The sequence below is a fragment of the Oncorhynchus keta genome, chromosome 4, assembly GCF_023373465.1.
Source record: "Oncorhynchus keta strain PuntledgeMale-10-30-2019 chromosome 4, Oket_V2, whole genome shotgun sequence".
Classification (NCBI taxonomy): Eukaryota; Metazoa; Chordata; class Actinopteri; order Salmoniformes; family Salmonidae; genus Oncorhynchus; species Oncorhynchus keta.
Window position 1 is genome coordinate 33,413,255 of NC_068424.1, and position 27,501 is coordinate 33,440,755.

General features: G+C 41.3%; 1 protein-coding gene across 3 annotated transcripts in view; it reads left to right on the forward strand.

Annotated features, from left to right (window-relative positions):
- The window catches only part of LOC118374067 (RNA-binding protein 33-like), a 53,335-nt gene that overhangs the window by 10,706 nt on the left and 15,128 nt on the right, over window positions 1–27,501 (forward strand). For 2 of the 3 annotated variants that reach the window (XM_052506288.1, XM_052506299.1), the window contains exons 6-10: window positions 691–798; window positions 10,533–10,713; window positions 10,933–11,141; window positions 21,494–21,788; window positions 25,908–25,969. In XM_052506288.1, the coding sequence (XP_052362248.1) occupies window positions 691–798; window positions 10,533–10,713; window positions 10,933–11,141; window positions 21,494–21,788; window positions 25,908–25,969 (855 nt within the window). Of the gene's footprint in view, window positions 1–690; window positions 799–10,489; window positions 10,714–10,932; window positions 11,142–21,493; window positions 21,789–25,907; window positions 25,970–27,501 lie in introns of all 3 variants that reach the window. The other variant, XM_035760438.2, reaches the window with a different exon arrangement.

The window sequence follows — 27,501 nt, forward strand, 5'->3', positions numbered from 1 at the left end:
CACCTAGTGGCTTCTCACTGGAAGTATGTTTTGAAATGAGTGTAATTACGTGAGTTGTGACCACATGGTATATCAAGTACACGTTGGAGAGCCAACACTTTTTAAAAATTAACGGAATTATCATATAACTGGAATCCTGGGTTTCGGCACCGTGAAACTGTAGTCAGCTTCCTGTGTGGGATGTTCCTCCTGGCATTGAGTCGTGAACTTCTAGAGTGGGCCATTAAAGCAGTAGCTAGCGTGATGATATTTTCACCATCACTGATCCAGAGGTCGTTTCTATCCCCCCACATTTCTGTATATCATGTCAAACATTTACATCTCATAGAATTTCAAATGCCGTCAGGAATTGGTAACAAAGCCTTCTCCCACTGTTATGTTAATTCAAGAGGCTCCCCCTTTCTAACCCCCCCATAACAGTTCAATGTTTTCTCCTTTTATGCTCGCTGTTAATATTTTCATTAAAAGGAAACGCGGCAGTATTTTTGGTTCAAGCGTTATTCCTTTCGCATTTCCATGGGGATAAAGTTAGGCTAAACCCACACAGGCTGTAATCTCAGGCCAGTGTTAATATCCTGCTAGCATTGATAGTAAATATGAGCCATAATGGGATGGTAGAATGTACAATACATCTATGACACTTAGCCTATTTTGAATATTGACTCTGGATCTCTCTACTTGTTGTTGTAGGCGGATGATTACTCACCAAGCTATGGAGGTGGAGAAAAGCAGGAGGAGCAGGCAGCGCAACAGGAAGCCCCAGAGGAGGAGGAGGTCTCTCAGCTCGCAGACACAGAGGTAGGAACAGAATGGGTCTCCTTCACTCACTGGCTGCATCCTAAATGGCACCCTCTTCCCTCTATATTCCCTATACAGGACTTTACATTTTAGCCAGTTGTCCTTTGGACAAGTAGGACTTTTTAATATTTGTATTTCTAACTTGTACAAAAGCTGAAGTTGCTTGTCCCCCAAAATAATTTGTGGTCTGTAACACAATTTTTACATCATTGTATGACGCAAGAAACCACTTTACAAAATAAAATGCGTTACTAGCTTTTTTACCATAGAGAAACAACAGAAAAATGTAGGTTACACTATTTGATTCTTATATTCAAACTCGTCTCAAAATAAAACACTTCCCCTTGAAGGCTTTCCTGGAGGGGACCCCCAAAAATATGTCTACGGTTCAAAACGGACTCTGGGACGACAGATCTGAAATTCATACAACCACTGCACATAAACTCAGCAAATAAAGAAACATCCTCTCACTGTCAACTGTGTTTATTTTAAGCAAACTTAACATGTGTAAGTATTTGTATGAACATAACCAAATTCAACAACTGAGACCTAAACTGAACAAGTTCCACAGACATGTGACAAACAGAAATGGAATAATGTGTCCCTGGACAAAGGGGGAGTCAAAATCAAAAGTAACTGTCAGTATCTGATGTGGCCACCAGCTGCTTTAAGTACTGCAGTGCATCTCCTCCTCATGGACTGCACCAGATTTGCCAGTTCTTGCTGTGAGATGTCACCCCACTCTTCCACCAAGGCACCTGCAAGTTCCCGGACATTTCTGGGGGGGAATGGCCCTAGCCCTCACCCTCTGATCCAACAGGTCCCAGATGTGCTCAATGGGATTGAGATCCGGGCTCTTCGCTGGCCATGGCAGACCACTGACATTCCTGTCTTGCAGGAAATCACTCACAGAACGACAATGCCATACTGCTCATGCTGGAGGATCATGTCATGATGACCCTGCGGGTAGGGTACGACATGAGGGAGGAGGATGTCTTTCCTGAAATGCACAGAGTTGAGTTTGCCTGCAATGACAACAAGCTCAGTCCGATGATGCTGTGACACACCGCCCCAGACCATGACGGACCCTCCACCTCAAACAATTCCGCTCCAGAGTACAGGCCTCGGTGTAACGCTCATTGCTTTGACGATAAATGCGAATCTGACCATCACCCCTGGTGAGACACAACCGCGACTCGTCAGTGAAGAGCACTTTTTGCCAGTCCTGCCTGGTCCAGCGACGGTGGGTTTGTGCCCATAGGCGACGTTGTTGCCGGCGATGTCTGGTGAGGACCTCACAGTACAGGCATTGCAATACATTGCCCTGGCCACATCTGCAGTCTTCATGCCTACTTGCAGCATGCCTAAGGCACGTTCACGCAGATGAGCAGGGTCCCTGGGCATCTTTCTTTTGGTGTTTTTCAGAGTCAGTAGAAAGGCTTCTTTAGTGTCCTAAGTTTTCATAACTGTGACCTTAATTGCCTACCGTCTGTAAGCTGTTAGTGTCTTAACTACAGTTCCACAGGTGCATGTTCAGTAATTGTTTATGGTTCATTGAACAAGCATGGGAAATGGTTTTTAACCTCATAGTCCGCCCCATCCCGCATGCGGTCGCGTTACTACAGCCTCAAGCTCATTACCATAACGCAACGTTAGCGATTTCTAAAAATCGCAAATGAAATTAAATAAATATGCCTACTCTCAAGCTTATCCTTTTCTTAACAATCCTGTCATCTCAGATTTTCAAAATATGCTTTAGAACCAGAGAAAATCAATAATTTGTGTAAGAGTGGTGATAGCTAGCTTAGCATTTAGCGTTAGCATTTAGCACGCAACATATTCACAAAAACCAGCAAAGGGATCAAATAAAATAATTTACCTTTGAAGAACTTCAGATGTTTCAATGAGGAGACTCTCAGTTACATAGCAGATGTCCAGTTTTTCCTGAAAGATTCTTGTGTAGGACACAACGTTCCGTTTTGTTACTATGCATTTGGCTACCGAAACTAACCGAAAATTCAGTCACCTACACGTCAAACTTTTTCCGAATTAACTCCAAAATATCGACTGAAACATGGAAAACGTTGTTTGAATCAATCCTCAAGGTGTTTTGTCATATATCTCTTCATTGAAATGCCGTCCCTGGAAGCCTGCATTCTTCTCTGATTCGGATTGAAAAATACTGGTAGCTGACTTTTGTGCACCAATTTCCACGCAGACACCGTGCGGGACACTTGGCAATTGTAGTCTCTTATGGTCAATCTTCCAATGATATGCCTACAAATACGTCACAATGCTGCAGACACCTTGGTGAAACAAGAGAAAGTGTCCATTCATTCCTGTCGCATTCACAGCCATATAAGGCGATCATGGAAAACGTAGCCTCAGAAATCCTGTTCATTTCCTGGTCGGTCAAACATCTTGGTTTTGCCTGAAGCATTTGTTCTAGGGCACTCACAGTGAAAATCTTTGCAGTTCTGGAAACGTAAGAGTGTCTTCTTTCCAAAACTATCAATTCCAAGCATAGTCGAGCATCTTTTCGTGACAAAATATTGCGCTTAAAACGGGCACGTATTTTTTATCCAAAAATGAAATACTGCCCCTATAGGACTAACAGGTTAAACCCTTTACAATGAAGATCTATGAAGTTATTTGGATTTTTACGAATTCTTTGAAAGACATGGTCCTGAATAAGGACCGTTTCTTTTTTCTGCTGAGTTTATGTGAAAAATATCAATGATGCTGATGCAACAGATCAGACCATTGAGCTTCAAATGTTTCTAAAGTTTTTTTATTCATATTATAAGCTCAACAATACACACATGTCTGTAAGCTTGGCGAATGTTCCAACATGCAATTAGCGGAAACGCACTTATCAAAAGTGCACCGCCCGCATGAGTGGTTTCATGTGACAGAGATGAAAATATCTGTTAGAAATTAAGAGGAGAGACCTAAAGATGCATCAATTAGTGTTGTTTACTGATATGACAAGGATTATGCCTTTGGCTGCTGGACAATATTCAATCAAAATTTGATTTGAAAACTAATATGGCATGGGAAAAATGCTAGTTTCAATGGCATATTAACCTGTTAAGTCGACCCTCTACTTTTTCGAACATTCTGTTAAAAATCGCGCAACATTTCAGCGCCCTGCTACTCAGGCCAGGAATATAGTATATGCATATGATTAGTATGTGTGGATAGAAAACACTCAGACGTTTCTAAAACTGGTTAAATCACGGCTGTGACTATAACAGAATGTGCGTTTCATCGAAAAGTGCAGGAAAATCTGATCACTGAAAATGGAAATAAATATCCATGCGCGACTTCAAGGAATTGTTCAAAGTGAACCGAATTAAATGAGGCCGAGGTTGCAGTGCCTACAGATTCCACACGTTGTCTAGAGTCTTGTCATTTGATTCAGCTTTGATTCTTGGTCATACCGAATCAAGGGAACCGATTCCCTCCGGTCTCCAACCGGATGTTTTGGTCGAGCTCTCTCCAGACATTTTTTCAAGACGGACACCGATAGAATTGACATCGCCTCCTGATGAATTTTATCGCTTATTAACGTGTACTAATACCTAAAGTTGCATTACAAAAGTATTTCGAAGTGTTTTGTGAAAGTTTATCGTCGACTTTTTGAATTTAAAAAAATGACGTTACGTTATGAAACGCTATTTTCTTCCCGTTTATCACGCAGTCTTCATAGATCGATATCTAGGCTATATATGGACCGATTTAATCGAAAAAAAGACCCAATAGTGATTATGGGACATGAATGAAGGTAATGAATGTTTTATATTTTATTTGTGCGGTTTGTGTATTTTGGAAAAATTGTATTATGTATAGGCTTCCTCCTTTTCACGCTCTAGCTTAGTGTTGTGGAGTAACTACAATGTTGATCCACCCTCAGTTTTCTCCTATCACAGGCATTATACTGTTTTAAAGTCACCATTGGTCTCGTGATGAAATCGTTGAGTGGTTATCTTAGGAAGGTCCCCTGTATCTTTTGTAGTGACTGGGTAATGTTCATTAGGGATAGCGGGACGCCTATCTGCTTGGATTTTCTTCGGATTTTCGCCTGCCATATCAGTTCTGTTAGTCTCAGACATTATTTTAACAGTTTTAGAAACTTCAAAGTGTTTTCTATCCAATGCTACCAATTATAAGCATATCCTGGCTTCTGGGCCTGAATAACAGGTAGTTTACTTTGGGAACGTCAATCTGGCGGAAATTCAGGGCCTATCCCAGGTTAAAAGCTATTATTGCACACAGTGAGTCCATTCAATGTATTATGTAAGTTGTTGAGCAAATTGTTACTCCTGAAATTATTACGTCTTGCCATAACAAACGGGTTGAATACTTATTGACTCAAGACATTTCAGCTTTTTATTTGTAATAATGTAAAAATATATATATATTTTAAAAAATCCACTTTGGGTTAATGTGTGTCGGCAAGTGACAAACATTTTATATTCAGGCTGTATCACAACTAAATGTGGAAAAAGTCGAGGGTTGTGAATACTTTCTGAAGAAAGACGTGCTTCATAAACTGTCTAGTTTTTAAACAATGATTTTAAACTATTTTTAAACAATAATTTTCTAAATGCGGACTGCCTCCGCTCAGATTCAAGGTGGGTGATGTGTGGTGCGCAACAAGCACTGTCCTTCACTCTCTGGTCTTGTGACCATTTAGATGTTAATTATCCTTCATTATATTTGTCAAACATGATTATTTATGTACAATGAAAAATAGATTTGAATATTATTTCAATGTTTGCATCTCTGATCGAATTATTGGCTTCTCTGATCTAATAATTGTTAGATTGTTATGTTTTTAAAGATTTTTTTATATATATATATATATATATATTCTTGTCCGACTATTTATTTAAACTTGTACCTGGACAAGAGGACAAGCGTTAATGTTGATCCCTGTTATATAATGCACAACTAAGAGACTCTGGTCAAAAGTAGTGCACTATATAGGGAATAGGGTGCCATTTGGGTCACACACTGACCAATAAGTCAAAGCCCCTCTCTCCGATGCCTCTTTGGTGCCTTGCATTGAGTCAATGGCGGCAATTCTGCTATGGACAATGTATAATTTATGCAAATGTTGTTTGTAGCTTATTCCATACTTTAGACTTACGTTTTTTATGTAGTACTGTGGAATCTGATAATGCGCCAGATGTTCAAGTAAGACATGGTTGCAGTTTATAGGCCTGCAAGAACACTATCCGTATGCTGTACAGGTAACTGCCCAAAAAAAAGGGACCACTTAACAGCGCGTTGGGCCAGAACCACTTCAGTGCACCTTGGCATAGATTGTCTGGAATTCTATTGGAGGGGTACGATTAGTGTTGCATGGTGTATTTAAAAAATAATAATAATAATTCCTTTATGCACAATCAGTTAAGAACACATTCTTATTTTCAATGATGGCCTAGGAACAGTGGGTTAACTGCCTTGTTCAGGGACAGAACAACATTTTTACCTTGTCAGCTCGGGGGATTCGATCACGGTACCAAAACGTCATGATACTTTTGACACCAATATATTGTTTTATACCGTAGTACTGTTTCATATGATACTGCCATATTTTTCCATCCCTACTGATCTAAAGATCCTGCTGGTGCATGTTTATAAATTTAGTTGAATTCAAGCAATAGCCACTAGTCTCTTGTATGCGCAGGGCCATTAATATCCACTTCACTCATGTGTATATCACGTGTGGCAGCTGTTATCAGTCCTGTAATCATTCCTCACTCACCTGCTTCTCTCTGTCTGCTCTTCATGCGCATCTATTCCTCCATCAGCTTTTAAAATATACACTGAACAAAAATATAAACGCAGATTTGACTGAGATCCAGTTCATATAAGGAAATCAGTGGATTAGTCCCTAATTTATGGATTTCACATGACTGGGAATACAGATATGCATCTGGTCATAGATACCTTTTAAAAACAAGGTAGGGGCGTGGATCAGAACCAGTCAGTATCTGGTGTGACCACCATTTGCATCTTGCAATGCCCCCACGTCTCCTTCACATAGAGTTGATCTGGCTGTTTTGATTGGCCTGTGAAATGTTGTCCCACTCCTCTTCAATGGCTGTGCGAAGTTGCTGGATATAGGCAGAAGTGGAGCACTGTCGTATACGTCGATCCAGAGCATCCTAGTCATGCTCATTGGGTAAGTATGCAGGCCGTTGAAGAACTGACATTTTCTGCTTCCAGGAATTGTGTACAGATCCTTGTGACATAGGGCCGTGCATTATCATGCTGAGAGGTGATGGCGGCAGATTAATGGCACAATGGTCCTCAGGATCTCCTCATCACGGTATTTCTGTGCATTCAAATTGCCATCGATAAAATGCAATTGTGTTCGTTGTCCATAGCTTATGCCTGCCCATACCATAACTCCATCACCACCATAGGGAACTCTGTTCACAACATCGTTGAAGAGCACACTTCTCCAATGGCCATCGAAGGTGAGTGTTTGCCCAATGAAGTCATTTATGACCCCAAACTGCAGTCGTCGAGCACACAGTTGAGCTTCCCTGAGACCGTTTCTGACCGTTTGCATAAATTCTTTGTTTGAAGACCCACAGTTTCATCAGCTGTTCGGGTGGCTTGTCTTAGACGATCCCGCAGGTGAAGAAGCTGGATGTGGAGGTCCTGGGATGGCGTGGTTACTTGTAGTCTGTTGTTGGATGTACCGCCAAATTCTCTAAAAAGATTGTGGTGGCAGTTTATGGTAGAGAAATTAACATTAAATTCTCTGGCACAGCTATGGTGGACATTCCTGCAGTCAGCATGCCAATTGCACGCTCCCTCAACTTGAGACATCTGTGGCATTGTTGTGACAAAACTGCATGTTTTAGAGGGCTTTTTATTGTCCCCAGCATAAAGTACACCTGTGTAATGATCATGACGTTTATTCAGCTTCTTGATATGCCACATCTGTCAGGTGGATGGATTATCTTTATGCACACAATTTGAGAGGGATGCTTTGTGTGCTTATGAAATCTTTCTGGGATCTTTTATTTTAACCTCATGAAACATGGAACTGACATCTTTTTTATATATGTTTTATAATTTTGTTCAGTGTAATTTAACCTTGATGGTGAGCGGGATGCAGACCCAGATGAGTCTAAGGTTGTTAGATTTGTACATTTGTTACATTGGAGCAGAGCGCACAGCCAGCGATGTTGATGCATTGTATCATTTCATCACCTGTTATAAGCAAGAGCAAAGGTCAGTCTGAGTAGACTTTGCAAGATCACCGTCATGCGGCCTCTGAGTGCCAGAGGGAAAAATGGACAGCCATGCTTGCAGATTAACAGCAAAGAAAACTAGCATAAACAGTATGACCCATATTACCAGAGATGCCTTTTTTTTATCGGGATATGCGTGCATTTAAAATCATTTCACAAACCATGTCGTGTCCTGTTTTTTTAACTAATCCCCGGTCGCTGATTTTTGGTTTGATAACAAATGACGTTTTTCGGTCATGTTACCTAGCTAGCTAACAACCTGGTAACTTGACAGTAGGTTTGGGCAAATTTCTTTGGCACAGGAAGAAAGGAAAAGGGTCTGCTACTCATGATGCGCTTCAAAGGTAGGATTCATATTGGCCTAATGTAAGCCTAAACTATATCAATAATCTGTTTATTTCTGGTGCTCCTTAAATTTTGTTCGGTGCCTGGCTGTTTTGATTGGCCTGTGAAATGTTGTCCCACTCCTCTTCAATGGCTGTGCGAAGTTGCTGGATATAGGCAGAAGTGGAGCACTGTCGTATACGTCGATCCAGAGCATCCTAGTCATGCTCATTGGTTAAGTATGCAGGCCGTCGAAGAACGGTGACATTTTCTGCTTCCAGGAATTGTGTACAGATCCTTGTGACATAGGGCCGTGCATTATCATGCTGAGAGGTGATGGCGGCAGATGAATGGCACAATGGTCCTCAGGATCTCCTCATCACGGTATCTCGATCTGGGCCTCCACGCATGATCTCACCCCGTGGGGTCAAAATGATCACAAGAACGGTGAGCAAAAATCTCAGAACCACACAGGGGGACCTAGTGAATGACCTGCAGAGAGCTGGGACCAAAGTAACAAAGCCTACCATCAGTAACACACTACGCCACCAGGAACTCAAATCCTGCAGTGCCAGACCTGTCCCCCTGCTTAAGCCAGTACATGTCCAGGCCCGTCTGAAGTTTGCTAGAGAGCATTTGGATGATCCAGAAGAAGATTGGGAGAATGTCATATGGTCAGATTAAACCAAAATATAACTTTTTGGTAACAACTCAACTCGTCGTGTTTGGAGGACAAAGAATGCTGAGTTGCATCCAAAGAACACCATACCTACTGTGAAGCATGGGGGTGGAAACATCATGCTTTGGGGCTGTTTTTCCGCAAAGGGACCAGGACGACTGATCCGTGTAAAGGAAAGAATGAATGGGGCCATGTATCGTGAGATTTTGAGTGAAAACCTTCCATCAGCAAGAGCATTGAAGATGAAACATGGCTGGGTCTTTCAGCATGACAATGATCCCAAAAACACCGCCTGGGCAACGAAGGAGTGGCTTCGTAAGAAGCATTGCAAGGTCCTGGAGTGGCCTAGCCAGTCTCCAGATCTCAACCCCATAGAAAATCTTTGGAGAGAGTTGAAAGTCCATGTTGCCCAGCAACAGCCCCAAAACATCACTGCTCTAGAGGAGATCTGCATGGAGGAATGGGCCAAAATACCAGCAACAGTGTGTGAAAACCTTGTGAAGACTTACAGAAAACGTTTGACCTCTGTCATTGCCAACAAAGGGTATATAACAAAGTATTGAGAAACTTTTGTTATTGACCAAATACTTATTTTCCATCATAATTAGCAAATAAATTCATTACAAATCCTACAATATGATTTTCTGGATTTTTGTCTGTCATCGTTGAAGTGTACCTATGATGAAAATTACAGGCCTCTCTCATCTTTTTAAGTGGGAGAACTTTGACAATTGGTGGCTGACTAAATACTTTTTTGCCCCACTGTATATTATGTTCCTACCTCCCATTCCTTCAGCCAAATCCTAGGTACACCTTTGCAAATATGAGCTATCAGCTCTCTGCAGTATTCTATTATCCACTGAACAAGTTCAATTCAATTGAAATTTTTTTTTTAAATTAAAAAAAAAAAAAATTAAAAAAGAAGAGTGAAGTGACAGGATTTTGTGTAGCACATGTACATGATGGGGCGAGCAGGACGCTAAGCCATATGGTACTGTGATACTACTCTGTATCGTGATACTTGGCCTGGTATTGTATCGTGACAACACTAGATGCAACACCATTCTTCCACGAGAAATTCCATCATTTGATGTTCTGTTGATGGTGGTGGAGAACGCTGAGACGGCCATGGCATATGGTTTACAGTGTTTTCATGCTCATCAACCCATTCAGTAACCACTCCTGTCTTGTGGATAGGGACATCGTCCTCCTTTTGGGGGGGATATGGGTCCAAAATAATGGCCTACCCAGCATTTGTGTACATAAGCCTAAGCATGATAGGATGTTAATTGTTTAATTAACTCAGGAACTACACCTGTGTGGAAGCACCTTCTTTCAATATAACATTGTATCGCTTTTATTTATTGATTTTTTGTATTTTTTTTTTTGTGTTCCATTATTTTGGCAGTTACCTGTATCTGATGGCTAAGATGATCCCTATATTTCTAAAGGCTGAGAATGAAGCAGAGCCAAAGGAAGAAGTGAAGGAGGAGGAAGACGAGGATGAAGAGGAAGACGACGATGGCGAGTCTGGCCGGTTGCGTTTCAAAACGGAGCGTAAAGATGTCACGTCTGGTGTTGTGCGGCTGGCGGATGCGGGAACCAAAAGACGGAACATTCCTGAAACATTAGGTACATTTATGTACAACCTTCAACTGTTATATAAACTGTAATATATTTTTGTGCTTTGTTTGGTTATGTTGTTTGGTTGAAGGGCATTTCAAGTTGAACTGTACCTAAACTGTTTGGATCAAAAGAAAATGCTCAAGTGCAGCTAGAGCAAGTCTTACTGAATGGCTTGTATTTGAATGTTCTAATGTTAACCTTGTGGGGATTTGTTTTGCCCTCCAGAGCTGTCTGAAGAGGCCAAAGCAGGCCTGATGGAGTTTGAGGAGAAGGAGCGCCAGAGGAAGCAGGGCCGCTTTGGAGGCCGAGGAGGATTCAGAGGTCGAGGATTAAGAGGGAGGTTCCCCGGATTTGGTATGGGAGACTTTGGTGGAGGAAGAGGACGAATGAATGACCTGAGGCTCCCAATGGTGCCTCTACATATGGGCATGCAGGTAAATCTTAATAAATAATCTGACACAATATAAAAGGATTATCTATCTCTTGATATTCTGTAATGTCACTTTAAATTATAGAATTGTTTACGATTAGCTTACTTGAGTGTATGTGTGCAAGACGATTTAAAGCTATGCTTACTTAACATTGTCGCAATGTTTACTTGCAAAACTAATAAGGCACAGCTATGTAGACAATTGTTTTCTTGTTCTCACATGCCATTGTGATGGCATATTGGATTTAGTTTCTCGCGGCCTTTTTATTATTAGACACCTCTTGAAGCATATAATCCGTCCATTTAAGATGTTCGTCCATATACAGTTGAAGTCGGAAGTTTACATGCACTTAGGTTGTCATTAAAGGGAGTCATTAAAACTCGTTTATCAACCACTACACACATTTCTTGTTAACAAACTATAGTTTTGGCAAGTCTGTTAGGACATCTACTTTGTGCATGACACAAGTCATTTTTCCAACAATTGTTTGTAGATAGATTATTTCACTTATAATTCACTGTATCACAATTCCAGTTGGTTGGAAGTTCACATACACTAAGTTGACTGTGCCTTTAAACTTCTTGGAAAATTCCAGAAAATGTTGTCATGGCTTTAGGAAGTGTACCTGTGGATGTATTTCAAGGCCTACCTTCAAACTCAGTGCCTCTTTCCTTAACATCATGGGAAAATCTAAAGAAATCAGCGAAGACCTCAGAAAAACAATTGTAGACCTCCACAAGTCTGGTTCATCCTTGGGAGCAATTTCCAGACACCTGAAGGTACAACGTACATCTGTACAAACAATAGTACGCAACTATAAACACCATGGGACCACGCAGCCGTCATACCGCTCAGGAAGGAGACGCGTTCTGTCTCCTAGAGATGAACGTACCTTGGTGCGAACAGTGCAAATCAGTCCCAGAACAACAGCAAAGGACCTTGTGAAGATGCTGGAGGAAACAGGTTCAAAAGTATCTATATACACAGTAAAAACAAGTCCTATGTCGACATAACCTGAAAGGCAGCTCAGCAAGGAAGAAGCCAGTGCTCCAAAACCGCCATAAAAAAGCCAGACTACGGTTTGCAACTGCACATGGGGACAAAGATTGTACTTTTTGGAGAAATGTCCTCTGGTCTGATGAAACAAAAATAGAACTGTTTGGCCATAATGACCAAAATGTATGTGTGGAGGAAAAAGGGGGATGCTTGCAAGCAGAAGAACACCTTCGCAACCGTGAAGCACGGGGTGGCAGCATCATGTTGTGGGGGGGCTTTGCTGCAGGATGGACTGGTACACTTCACAAAATAGATGGCATCATGGAGGAAGGACAATTATGTGGATATATTGATGCATCATCTCAAGACATCAGTCAGGAATTTAAAGCTTGGTCTCAAATGGGTCTCACAAAAGGACAATGACCCCAAGCATACTTCCAAAGTTGTGGCAAAATGGCTTAAGGACAACAAAATCAAAGTATTGGAGTGGCCATCACAAAGCCCTAACCTCAATCTTGTAGAAAATTTCTCGGCAGAACTGAAACAGCGTGTGCGAGCAAGGAAGCCTGCTAACCTAACTCAGTTACACCAGCTCTGTCAGGAGGAATTGGCCAAAATTCACCCAACTTTCTGTGGAAGGCTACCCAAAACCTTTGACCCAAGTTAAACAATTTAAAGGCAATGCTACCAAATACTAATTGAGTGTATGTAAACGTGAAATAAAAACTGAAATAAATCGTTATCTCTAATATTATTCTGACATTTCACATTCTTGAAGTGGTGATCCTAACTGGCCTAAAATTGAATTTTTACTATGATTAAATGTCAGGAATTGTGAAACTGAGTTTAAATGTATTTTGCTATGGTGTATGTAACTTCCGACTTCAACTGTATGCAACGCCTTGGATGGTTGAAGGTCACTTGTTGAACGTGGAAGGAGGGATAGCTCGGTTTGATGTTTTGAAAATTATTCGAATTAAAAAGTTTGGTTACTTGTTCCCTTTTTTGGGGGGGGATCCTGCAACTCAGTTAGCCTCAGTTGCTGTGACCACTATATCTGTCCAGGGATCCTGCCTACCAAAAGTTAGAATGAAGAGCTGCTTGGCGTAGTAGCTAGCCTAGCTCTTAACTTAGCTAGCAAGGTTTATTTTACAGCTTGAACACAGCCCGTGATGTAGTTATTCCTTGTGCCTGGGACTGCTATAGTGGGCATCAATATTTGACATGTTTTTATACAGTATATTATATATACATACATCACATGCAACTCGTAATTAGACTATGGAATTAGCCTAACATTATCTGACTCAATAAAGATCTACAAGATGCAATAAAATATACAAGCTAGCATTAGGCAATGAGTTGACGTTGACTAGCAAGAATTGGTATGAAAATGGTCTGTCAAAGGCAGATATTTAATTAACATTGTACAATGAATGGATTTACAAACAAGGCATTAAGCATTACAAGGCATTATTCTAAACATATAGATCCTAAGATTACAGAACAGGACAAAGCATGAGTAAAGAGATGCTTTCTCGGCCAGGGGCCTGCAAGCCTAGGGATTGAGAATTGATCATACAACTTTCCTCCATGGTTTTGAAACAGGATGAGGGAACAGAGGCATTTAATTCCTTTTTTTATTTTTTTATATAAGAAATTCACCTTTTATTCAACCAGGTAGGCCAAGTTCTCATTTACAACTTTGACCTGGCCAAGATAAAGCAGTGCAACAAAACAACAAGTTACACAAACATACAGAAAATAAACATAGAAAAATCGATGTGCAGTGTGTGCAAATGTAGAGAGGTCGGCAATAAATAGGCCCTAAAGATGAAAATAATTACAATTTAGCATTAATACTGAGTGATAGATGTGCTGATGATGATGTGCAAGTAGAGATACTGGGGTGCAAAAGGGTAAGTAATAATATGGGGATGACATTGTCGGGTGTGCTATTTACAGATTGGCTGTGTACAGGTACAGTGATCGGTAAGCTGCTCAGATAGCTGATACTTAAAGTTAGTGAGGGAGATAAGACTCCAGCTTCAGAGATTTTTGGAATTTGTTTCAGTCATTGGCAGCAGAGAACTGGAAGGAAAGACAGCCAAAATAAGTGTTGGCTTTGGGGATAACCAGTACAATGTACCTTTTTGAAGTGCCTGCTTAATGTGAGTCTGGATGGAGAGTTTACAGTCTAACCAGACACCTAGGTATTTGTTGTTGTCCACATATTCTAGGTCAGAACCGTCTAGAGTAGTGATGCAAGTCGGGCGGGAGGGTGCGTGCAGCAATCGGTTGAAGAGCATGCGCTTAGTTTTACTAGCATGTAAAAGCGGTTGGAGGCCATGGAAGGAGAGTTGTGTGGCGTTGACACTCGTTTGTAGCTTTGTTAGTACAGTGTCCAAAGAAGGGCCAGATGTATACAGAATGGTGTCGTCTGTGTAGAGGTTGATTGGAGAATCACCAGCAACAAGAGCGACATCATTGATATATATATATACAGAGAAAAGAGTCGGCCCGAGAATTGAGCCCCGTGGCACTGCCAGAGGTCTGGCACACAGAACTCTGTCTGAGATGTAGTTGGTGAACCAGGTGAGGCAGTCATTTTAGAAGCCAAGGCTATTGAGTCTGCTGAAAAGAATGTGGCCATTGACAGTCGAAAGCCTTGGCCAGGTCGATGAAGACTGCTGCACAATACTGCTCACCTTGTCTTCTCCGGACAAGCTTTTTTCCGGATGCACCAAAGAATCGGAAAGGGAATTCATCAGAGAAAATTACTTTACCCCAGTCCTCAGCAGTTCAATCCCTGCAGAATATCAGTTTGTCGAGGGGGGTCTATAACAAGCGGTAGAGGTGTGGGACTTGTTTCAGGAAAGGTGTATTTTTAACAGTAGAAGCTCAAATTGTTTGGGCACAGACCTGGATAGTATGACGGAATTCTGCAGTAGATTGCAACTCTGCCCCTTTGGAAATTCTATGTTGCGAAATGTTATAGTTAGGGATGGAAATTTCAGGAATTTTGGTGTCCTTCCTAAGCCAGGATTCAGACACGGCTAGGACATCTGGGTTGGTGGAGTGTGCTAAAGCAGTGAATAAAACAGACTTGGGGAGGAGGCTTCTAATGTTAACATGCATGAAACCAATGCTTTTACGGTTACAGAAGTCAACAAATGAGAGCGCCTGGGGAATGGGAGTGATGCTGGGGGCTGCAGGGCTTGGGTTAACCTCTATATCACCAGAGGAACAAAGGAGGAGTAGGATAAGAGTACAGCTAAAGGCTAAAATAACTGGTCGTCTAGTGCGCTCGGAACAGGGAGTAAAAGTGGCAGGTTTCTGGGCGTGGAAGAATAGATTCAAGGCATAATGTACAGACAAGGGTATGGTAGGATGTGAGTACAGTGGAGGTAAGCCTAGCCATTGAGTGACGATGAGAGAGGTTTTGTCTCTAGAGGCACCATTTAAGCCAGGTGCTTTTTTTGCGAATGTGCTTGTTAAAACATCAACCGTTTGGCGAAGTAGGCTGTGATTCAATGATAAATTAACAGGCACCGCATCGATTATATGCAACGCAGGACAAGTTAGATAAACTAGTAATATCATCAACCATGTGTTGTATCATCAACCATGTGTAGTTAACTATTGATTATGTTCAGATTGTTTTTTATAAGATAAGTTTAATGCTAGCTAGCACCTTACCGTGACTCCTTGCTGCACTCACGTAACAGGTAAGCCTGCCACGCAGTCTTTTCGTGGAGTGCAAAGTAATCGGCCATAATCGGTGTCCAAAAATGCAGATTACCGATTTGTTATGAAAACTTGAAATTGGCCCTAATTAATCAGCCATTCCGATTAATCGGTCGACCTCTAATATGTAGTAATGAAAGACTAAAATTGCTGTTTTGAATTTGGTCAAGTTTAGTGTGGGAGAGGTGGAAAAACTATTATCCATAAATAATGATAAGCCACCAGGTATAGAACACCTTAATGGGAAACTATTGAGAATGGTAGCTGACTTTATTCCCACCCCTATTTACTACAGTGCCTTGCAAAAGTATTCATCCCCTTTGGCGTTTGTCCTATTTTGTTGCATTACAACCTGTAATATACATTTATTTTTATTTGGATATCATGTAAAGGACATACACAAAATAGTCCAAATTGGTGAAGTGAAATTTAAAAAATGGTTTCAAAACCAGAAATGTGGTATGTGCATATGTATTCACCCCCTTTGCTATAAAGCCCCTAAATAAGATATGGGCAACAACTTACCTTCAGAAGTCACATAATTAGTTAAATTAAGTCCACCTGTGTGCAATATAAGTGTCACATGATCTCAGTGTATACAGTGCCTTGCGAAAGTATTCGGCCCCCTTGAACTTTGCGACCTTTTGCCACATTTCAGGCTTCAAACATAAAGATATAAAACTGTATTTTTTCGTGAAGAATCAACAAGTGGGACACAATCATGAAGTGGACATTTATTGGATATTTCAAACTTTAACAAATCAAAAACTGAAAAATTGGGCGTGCAAAATTATTCAGCCCCTTTACTTTCAGTGCAGCAAACTCTCTCCAGAAGTTCAGTGAGGATCTCTGAATGATCCAATGTTGACCTAAATGACTAATGATGATAAATACAATCCACCTGTGTGTAATCAAGTCTCCGTATAAATGCACCTGCACTGTGATAGTCTCAGAGGTCCGTTAAAAGCGCAGAGAGCATCATGAAGAACAAGGAACACACCAGGCAGGTCCGAGATACTGTTGTGAAGAAGTTTAAAGCCGGATTTATATACAAAAAGATTTCCCAAGCTTTAAACATCCCAAGGAGCACTGTGCAAGCGATAATATTGAAATGGAAGGAGTATCAGATCACTGCAAATCTACCAAGACCTGGCCGTCCCTCTAAACTTTCAGCTCATACAAGGAGAAGACTGATCAGAGATGCAGCCAAGAGGCCCATGATCACTCTGGATGAACTGCAGAGATCTACAGCTGAGGTGGGAGACTCTGTCCATAGGACAACAATCAGTCGTATATTGCACAAATCTGGCCTTTATGGAAGAGTGGCAAGAAGAAAGCCATTTCTTAAAGATATGCATAAAAAGTGTAGTTTAAAGTTTGCCACAAGCCACCTGGGAGACACACCAAACATGTGGAAGAAGGTGCTCTAGTCAGATGAAACCAAAATTGAACTTTTTGGCAACAATGCAAAACGTTATGTTTGGCGTAAAAGCAACACAGCTCATCATCTTGAACCCACCATCCCCACTGTCAAACATGGTGGTGGCAGCATCATGGTTTGGGCCTGCTTTTCTTCAGCAGGGACAGGGAAGATGGTTAAAATTGATGGGAAGATGGATGGAGCCAAATACAGGACAATTCTGGAAGAACCTGATGGAGTCTGCAAAAGACCTAAGACTGGGACGGAGATTTGTCTTCCAACAAGACAATGATCCAAAACATAAAGCAAAATCTACAATGGAATGGTTCAAAAATAAACATATCCAGGTGTTAGAATAGCCAAGTCAAAGTCCAGACCTGAATCCAATCGAGAATCTGTGGAAAGAACTGAAAACTGCTGTTCACAAATGCTCTCCATCCAACCTCACTGAGCTCGAGCTGTTTTGCAAGGAGGAATGGGAAAAGATTTCAGTCTCGATGTGCAAAACTGATCGAGACATACCCCAAGCGACTTACAGCTGTAATCGCAGCAAAAGGTGGCGCTACAAAGTATTAACTTAAGGGGGCTGAATCATTTTGCACGCCAATTATTCAGTTTTTGATTTGTTTGAAATATCCAATAAATGTCGTTCCACTTCATGATTGTGTCCCACTTGTTGTTGATTCTTCACAAAATAATACAGTTTTATATCTTTGTTTGAAGCCTGAAATGTGGCAAAAGGTCGCAAAGTTCAAGGGGGCCGAATACTTTCGCACGGCACTGTATATACACCTGTTCTGAAAGGCCCCACTGAAGGGCCCAACCCTGGTTTATGGATTAACATTTAAATGTCTTGGAATGGCCTAATCAAAGCCCAGAACTCAATCCAATTGAGAATCTGTGGTATGATTTAAAGATTGCTGTACACCAGCGGAACCCATCCAACTTGAAGGAGCTGGAGCAGTTTTGCCTTGAAGAATGGGCAGAAATCCCAGTGGCTAGATGTGCCAAGCTTATAGAGACGTACCCCAAGAGACCTGCAGCTGTAAGTGCTGCAATAGGTGGCTCTACATAGTATTGACTTTGGGGCTGGTGAATAGTTATGCATGTTCAAGTTTTCTGTTTTTTTGTCTTATTTCTTGTTTGCTTCACACAAAAATATTTAGCATCTTCAAAGTGGTAGGCATGTTGTGGAAATCAAATGATACAATCCCCCCCAAAAATCTATTTTAATTCTAGGTTATAAGGAAACAAAATAAGCAAAATGCCAAGGAGGGTGAATACTTTTGCAAGCCACTGTATATATTTAACCAAAGCCTAAAGGAGTGTGTGTCCACAGGTGTGGAATGAAGCTAAAGTAATTCCACTACCTAAAAATAGTAAAGCATCCATTGCTGGTTCTAACAGCTGCACAATCAGTTTGCTATCTGTTCTTAGTAAATTGATGGAGATAATTGTGTTTGCCCAAATAATTTAACTACGACTTTCAGCATGCATATAGGGCACTCAACAGTACTGCACTGACTGATTTGGTTAAAATAAATGGATAATAACATGATAGTTGGAGCTGTATTGTTAGATTTCAGTGCAGCCTTTGATGTTATTGATCATAAATTGTTAGTGACAACTAAACTCACTTGCTATGGCTATACATTGCCTGCCATCACATGGTTGGAGAGTTATTTATCCAGTAGAACCCGGATTTTGTTCTTCAATGGAAGCTTCTCTAATATCAGATATGTACAGTGCGTTGTCCCTCTGGGCACTTCCCTTTAGCTGTTTAATCTTCTCTATTTTTACAAATTGTTTTACACAAAGCTATACTGAAAAAAAGTATAAATGCCACATGTAATGTGTTGGTTTCATGAGATTAAATCAAATAAATGTTCCATACACTCACAACAAGCTTATTTATCTCAAATATTGTGCAGAAATTTGTTTACATCCCTGTTGGTGAGCATTTCTTCTTTGCCAAGATAATCCACTTGACAAGTGTGGCATATCAAAAAGCTAATTAAACAGCATTACCATTACACAGGTGCACCATGTGTTGGGGACAATAAAAGGCCATTCTAAAATGTGTAGTTTTGTCACAACACAATGCCACAGATGTCTCAAGCCTTTGAGGGAGCTTGCAATTGGCATGCTGACTACAGGATTGTCCACCACACCTGTTTCCAGAGAATTCTATGTTAATTTCTCTACTATAAACCCCCTCCAACTGCGTTTCTAGAGAATTTGGCAGTAAGTCCAACCAGCCTCATAACCGCAGACCACTTTTAACCACACCATCCCAGGATTTCCACATCTGGCTTCTTCACCTGCGGGATCGTCTGAGACCAGCCACCCGGATAGCTGATGAAACTGTGGGTTTGCACAACCAGATAATTTCTGCACAAACTTTCACAAACCATACCAGAGGGTCTTGACCTGACAGCAGTTCGGCGTTGTAACGGACTAGAGTGGGCAAATGCTCACCTTCGATGGCCGCTGATGAATCCCGGTTTCAACTGTAAACATCAGTATGGCGTCATGTGGGTGAGAGGTTTGCTGATGTCAATGTTGTGAACAGAACCTCACCGCCACCATGGGGCAATGGTATGGGCAGGCATAAGCTACGGAAAACAAACACATTTGTATTTTATCAATGACAATTTGAATGCAAAGATACCGTGATGAGATCCTGACGCCCATTATCGTGCCATTCATCCAACGCCATCACCTCATGTTTGTTTGATAATGTATAGCCCCATGTGGCAAGGATATGTACACTTCCTGGAAGCCAAAAATGTCCCAGTTCTTCCATGGCCTGCATACTCACCAGACATGTCACCCGTCGAGCATGTTTGGGATGCTCTGGATCGACGTGTACGACAGAATTCTCTAATTACGGCCAATATCCAGCAATTTTGCATCGGCATTGAAGAGTGGATTAGGATTAAATCCATAGATTAGGGCCTAATTTAATTTATTTCAATATAACTAAATTTAATTTATATGTAACTCAGTAAAATCTTTGAAATTGTTGCATATTGCGTTTATTTTTGTTCAGCGTAGGACTGACTACTGAACTCACTGACATTATTAATAAGGAATTAGTCAGTTTCACAATGGGTGATTTTAATAATAAATACATCTAAAACTAAAAGCATTGTATTTGGTTCAAAACATTCTCTAAGACCTAAACCTCAATTGGACTTGTACATAAAGGGAGTGACCATTGAGGAAGTTAAACTTCTTTGTAGAACATTGGATGGTCAGTTATCATGGGCAAGTCATATTGACAAAGGTTTTGTAAAGATGAGGGAGGGGTATATCTGTTATCATTTTTGACACATTAACTGTTTGTTGTTCAGGCTCTGGTCTTGTTCAATCTTGATTAATGTCTGGTAATATGGTCAAGTGCAGCAAAGAAAGACCTAGCAAAGCTGCAGCTGGCTCAAAACGGAGCTGCATGCCTTGCCCTTAACTGCACATAGAGAACTAACATCAACAGTGTTTCCTGGTTGAGATATTAACTGCTTCTCTTTTAGTTATGAGAAATATTAGTGACACAAATTCCAGATTTTCTGCATAATCAAATAACTTTCAGCTCAGACACCCATACATACCCCACAAGACATGCCACCAGGGGTTTCTTCACAGTCCCCAAGTCCAAAACAAAATCATGTCAGTGCTCGGTTTTAGACAGAGCCTTGATCGCATGGAGCTCCCATCTCTAATTACTCAAGCAAAATGACCTTTAAAAAAAAAAGATTACAAAATAACTTGTGGAACAAGGGGGACTGTGAGGGGACACACTAACACATTATTTTATTTGTACTGTTTGGATTATTATTTTTGTTGCATTGTTTGTACAGGGAGTGTACAAAACATTAGGAACAACTTCCTAATATTGAGTTTCACCCACTTTTGCCATCAGAACATTTTTAATTTGTTGGGGCATGGCCTCTACAAGGTGTCAAGCATTCTACAGGGATGCTGGCACATGTTGACTCAATGCATCCCACAGTTGTCAAGTTGGCTGGATGTCCTGTGGGTGGTGGACCTTTCTTGATACATACTCATTTACTGTGCTATATATATATATATATATATATATATGTATGTATGTTACTCGACATCTCTGACTTGTCGGTCTTCCCTCTCTCCATCACTCTCCCCCTCCATCACTCCCGTTACCTCCAATTAGCTGTCTCCCTCGAGAATGACTCCCCCTCACCCACGTCATCATCTTCAGCAGCACCATCGTCAGGGTGGCTCTCGAGGGCCCTCCTTCCAGGAGCACAGCGGCGGCCCGCTGGCCCTACAGCCCCTCCTCCCCCTGCACATGGCCCAACGCGGGGCACCAGTCAGGCCCCAGACGGACCCACCACACCGCATGATGAGTCCCCCTCCCTCACACAACCACCACCAACAGCAGCAGCAGCCCAAGAACATCCACATCAACCCCCATTTCAGGGGCCCTGCATCCTCCCCTGCACAAGGTAAGTCTGTACGTTGGGCTGCTCCGCATGTTTGCAGGGCCAAATAGCACCCCATTCCCTAGATAATGTACTACTGTTGGCCCTGGTCAGTGTGGTGCTTTATATAGGGAATTAAGGTGCTATTTGATACGCACAACTGGTCCCCTTTCATTGGCTTCTGACTTATTGTAATGATAGTGCCTCTTCTGTTGAATGTTGTGAGGATTTGCAACTTAGGTGAAGGCATAAGATGCAATTCTGTTGGCAGTTATCAGTGCACTGCTTTGAAAAGTGTCATGTTTGGGTTGAATGACATGTGGACACTTCTCAAAGCCAGTAATAGGTTTGTTGTTTTTTTTGGCAGCATCTCCATTCCTCAATCTGTTGGACTGCCATCGAAGTGTGTGTGTGTGTGTGTGTGTGTGTGGAGGGGGACAGGATAACGGGAGTGTTTTAAAGAGGTTGGCAAATGTCCCTGAACCCATACAGTGCATTTAGACCCCTTGACTTTTTATACATTTTGTTACATTAAAGCCTTATTCTAAAATGGATTACATCGTTTCCCCCCCTCAATCTACACACAATACCCCATAATGACAAATAAAAATCACATTTACATAAGTATTCAGACACTTTACTCAGTACTTTGTTGAAGCACCTTTTGGCAGTGATTACAGCCTCGTTCTTTCGTTCCTTTTTGCCTCTGTCCAGATGTGTAAATTCAGATATTTTTCCCAAAGCCGCTCTTGCTTTGTCTTGGCTGTGTGCTTAGGGTCATAATCCTGTTGGAAGGTGAACCGTCATCCCAGTCTAAGGTCCTAACCTACTCCAGAGCGCTTTTCATCAAGGATCTCTTTCTACTTTACTCCGTTCATGTTTCCCTTGATCCCGACGACTCTGCCAGTCACCTGCCGCTTAAAAACATCCCTACAGCATGATGCTGCCACCACCATGCTTCACCGTAGGGATGGTGCCAAGTTTCCTCCAGACGTGACGCTTGTCATTCAGGCCAAAGAGTTCAATCTTGGTTTCATCAGACCAGATAATCTTGTTTCTCATTGTCTGCGAGTCCTTTAGGCGCCTTTATGGCAGGCTATCATGTGCCTTTTAATGAGGTCTGGCCACTCTACCAGAGATGGTTGTTCTTCTGGATGGTTCTCCCATCTCCACAGAGGAACTCTGGAGCTCTTTCAGTGACCATCAGGTTCTTGGTCACCTCCCTGATAAAGTCCCTTCTCCCCCAGTTGCTCAGTTTTTCTGGGCGGCCAGCTCTGGGAAGTGTCTTGGTGGTTCCAAACCACTTTCATTTATGAATGGTGATGGCCATTGTGTTCTTGGGGACCTTCAATGCTGAAGAAATTTTTTTGGTACCCTTCCCCAATCCTGTCTCGGGGGCTCATGGCTTGGTTTTTGTTCTGACATGCACTGTCAACTGTGGGACCTTATATAGACAGGCGTGTGCCTTTACAAATCATGTCCAATCAATTGAATTTACCACAAGTGGACTTTGTTGTAGATACATCTCAAGGATGATCAATGGGAACAAGATTCTCAGTTTCAAGACTCATAGCAAAGGGTCTGAATACTTAGGTAATTTAGTTATTTCTGTTTTTTAGGTTTAATGCATTTGCAAAAATTTCTGAACCTGTTTTCCCTTTGTCGTTATGGTGTGTAGATTGATGAGGGGATTTTTTTTTAACCTCTTATCCCTGAAGCGTGAATCCTGCTCAAATCCCGTTAGCGGGATTGATTTTTTTTGCCAAATACAAACTACAGAAATATCAATATTCAACCTTCACTAAAATATAAGTGTAATACATCAAAATAAAGCTCAACTTCTTGTTAATCTTGGAACTACCGCTCCCGGATCCGGGAGAATTGTCATCAACTGACACTAATTAGCATAACGCAACAGACAAAAAATATTACTAGAAAATATTAATATTCATGAAATCACAAGTGAAATATATTGAAACACAGCTTAGCCTTTTGTTAATCACCCTGTCATCTCCGATTTTGAAATGATGCTTTACAGCCAAAGCAAGACAAGCATTTGTGTAAATTTATCGATAGCCTAGCATAGCATTATGCCTAGCTAGCAGCAGGCATCTTGGTCACGAATCAGAAAAGCAATCAAATTAAATTGTTTACCTTTGATGAGCTTCGGATGTTTTCACTCACGAGACTCCCAGTTAGATAGCAAATGTTCCTTTTTTCCATAAAGATTATTTTTGTAGCCGAAATAGCTCCGTTCTTCACGTTTGGCTGAGAAATCGACCGGATATTGAGGTCACGACAACGCAGAAAAATATTCCAAATTAGATCCATAATATCGACAGAAACATGGCAAACGTTTTTTATAATCAATCCTCAAGGTGTTTTTCAAATATCTATTCAATAATATATCAACCGGGTCAGTTGGCTTCTTAGTAGGAGCGAGAGAAACGATGGCCGCATTTGTCTATTACGCACATATCACTCTGAGAGACACCAGCTGACCACTGACGCAATGTTGTCGCTCACGCTCATTTTTCAAAATAAAAGCCTGAAACTATTTCTTGTGACACTAGACTAATTAGGGAAGCCATTGAAAAAGCAATCTGGTTGATATCCCTTTCACTGCTCAATAGGGACGCATAGGAACGCAGAGGTTTCTAAATAAGAGTCACTTCAGTTCTGTTATACTCACAGACAATATTTTTACAGTTGGAAACTTTAGAGTGTTTTCTATCCTAAGCTGTCAATTATATGCATATTCTATTATCTGGTCCTGAAAAATAGCCTGTTCACATTCCAAAAATGAAAATAGTGCCCTAGTTTCAAGAGGTTAATCCAGCTGCTGTGTCAGATTTCAAAAAGGCTTTACGGTGAAAGCAAAACATGCAGTTATCTGAGGACAGCGCCCCGCATACGAACACATGAAAATAATTTTTCAACCAGGCAGGTGTGACACAAAAGTCAGAATTAGCCATATAATAAATGCCTTTGAAGATCTTTTTGCTGTCTCAAATGTCTGTGACACAGGGAATGGTCATTTTGTTTGATAAATTCCTTCTTTATATCCCCAAAATGTCCATTTATTTGGCACGTTTTATTCAGAAATACACCGGCTCCAACATGACTACAAAGTATCTAATAAATTAAATATAAACTTAGTCCAAACATTTCAAACAACGTTCCTAATCCCAACCTCTGATATCCTAAAATGTAAATAAACTATCAAATTTAAGACTGAATAAACTGTTTTTATCCGGTATTAGAAACAATGTGAAGCGCGCTCCAGTTCACGCACAACAAAAGACTGAAGCCCTTCAGAGTGACACCTACAAAGAACAGCCCTACTTATTCATTTCTCAAGAAAAACATCGAACAATTTCTAAAGACTGTTGACATCTAGTGTAAGCCATAGGAACTGGATGGATTGTGCTCAGGGTTTCGCCTGCCAAATCTGTTCTGTTATACTCAGACATTATTCTAACAGTTGTAGAAACGTCAGTGTTTTCTACCCAAATCTACTAATTATATGCATATCCTAGCTTCTGGGCCTGAGTAGCAGGCAGTTTACTTTAGGCATGCTTTTCATCCGGATGTGAAAATACTGCCTCCTATCCATTTTTAGAATAAGGCTGTAATGTAACGAAAGGGGACAGGGTCTGAATACTTTCCAAATGCTCTGTATATACAACGTACTGTCCTTTACAATTTCTGCAGTTAAATGAATCCCTATTGCCAGTTACAACAAACTGATTATGAATTGAAGATGCATGTAATATTTTCTGAAGTCAAAAAGCCTAGCTAATACTGTATGATGAAGTGGCCTCAGAGCCAAATCTACCTTAACCTGTGGTCCTTTAAGAGAACTACAACCACATGCTTTTACTATGTTCATTCTTTAATTCCTTTTTGCCTCTGTCCAGATGGGTAAAGGTGGGAGCCCATTTTGGAGGTGAAATATAAAAACAGTTCTCAGACGAACGCTAGATCCACATTCGGTGCGATGTGAGGTTTAAAATGTGCCTATGTAACAGCTCACAAAGGGGTGTATAATGGACTGCCTCTCCTTCTCCCCACACTCGTTCTCTCTTCCTATTCCCATTTCTTTCTCGACCCCCAATCTTCTACATCTTTCTCTGTCTGCAGTGCCCTTGCTGCCTCCTGCCCAGAGCCAGCCCAGACCTGCTGTGGGTCCTCAGAGGTTCCCTGTGAGTAGCAGCTGCTCCCCCGTCTCCATTAACAGCGTGGACCTTTTTGTGAGAGAAATGTCATTATGGCAATTAGATGCCCACTCGGGTCCAAATACTGTTAGAGCGAATCTGTAAACTCTGATACCAAGTCTGTCTGCACAACTGGTAATGGTTGATAGGGGCTTTAGGCAGTGGCTATGGTGGCAGGCTTAGTTTAGTTTGCACTCTTCATGGATGCGCTAGGGCTCAGACTCTGAGGTTGGCATCATAATGAAATCCTGAAATCAGGGCTGCCTCCCAAATTGAACCTTATTCCCTACATAGCGCACTCCATCTGACCAGAGCCCAATGGGCATAGGGTACCATTTGGCACGCAGCCCGGGATAAACCCTACCACCGCCAGTGAAAATACCACTTTTTATTCGCCAGGGAAAATACCACTTTTTAGGACAAGTTTGTCCCAAAGCAGAACAGTCCTTTTAGAAGGCAGTTTGAATGGGTAAAACATGCCCAAAACACAGTTTTTGTTTCATACTCAGGCTAAAAAGATAGTCCAGGTAGTCAAAGAAAGTAATACGGAGTCATTGAAGAGCCTCAGAGTAAACTAGAACCCATTACAGAGATAACAGGAAAGGAATGCTTTTTTAAGGTGATTACCAACATTGTGGGGGAAGTGGATTGGCTAGGCAGTCAAATATGACTCAAATTACTCTCAGATGCATCCCAAATGGCACCCTATTCCCTACATAGTGCACTACTTTTGGTCAGGGCCCATAGTGCTCTGGTCAGAAGTAGTGCACTATGTAGGGTGTAGGGTGCCATTTGGGATGCCGACTCAGTTCTCCCAGCTAATGATGCCCAGGCATCAGGTGGAGCTGGTGCTGACTGACACCTTCCCGGGAAGAGTGTTTTATATGGATTTATGCAAATCAGCTTAAACATTTGAAAATGCTTGCGTCCAATTGCATTTGGCAAAAGGTTTACAAATGAGCCAGGGTCTCGCGTTAGTCTGTTATTTGGAAATTGCCTACATTTTATTCAGTCTTCCTCGTCTCCTCTCCATTTCAATTTTCCAGTGGCAGTTTCCATCAGTCTGTGATGGCGGTGGATATTGATAGCAGAGAGAGTGCTTCAGTGTGTGTAGCAGCTGTTTTACACTTTTGTCAGAGTTTGAGGGAGAGGCTAAGCTGACGCCAAGCATAGTGTTGGCTTCCCCAGCTGTCAATCACTTTTAGGCTGCTGTTGCCACAGACGTGATTTGAAATACATATGACAGAAAGACCTGCGATATCCATTTACGATTGGGCACCAGATTACAGATGATTATCCTATATTATCAAATGTAATTGTTCAAGGAGGTGGCGGAGATCATGAGATTATGCCCCTGTAATAATCTGTACTATCGTTATATGAACAATATTGTTAACCAGGGGTTCCAATTAAGAGCTCATTAGGGTGCTATAATGGTGAAAAAACTGCTAGTCAGTAATATATTTTTATGTTTGTAATTTGCATGTAGTTGAAATGGTATCCATTATATCAAGTGCTTG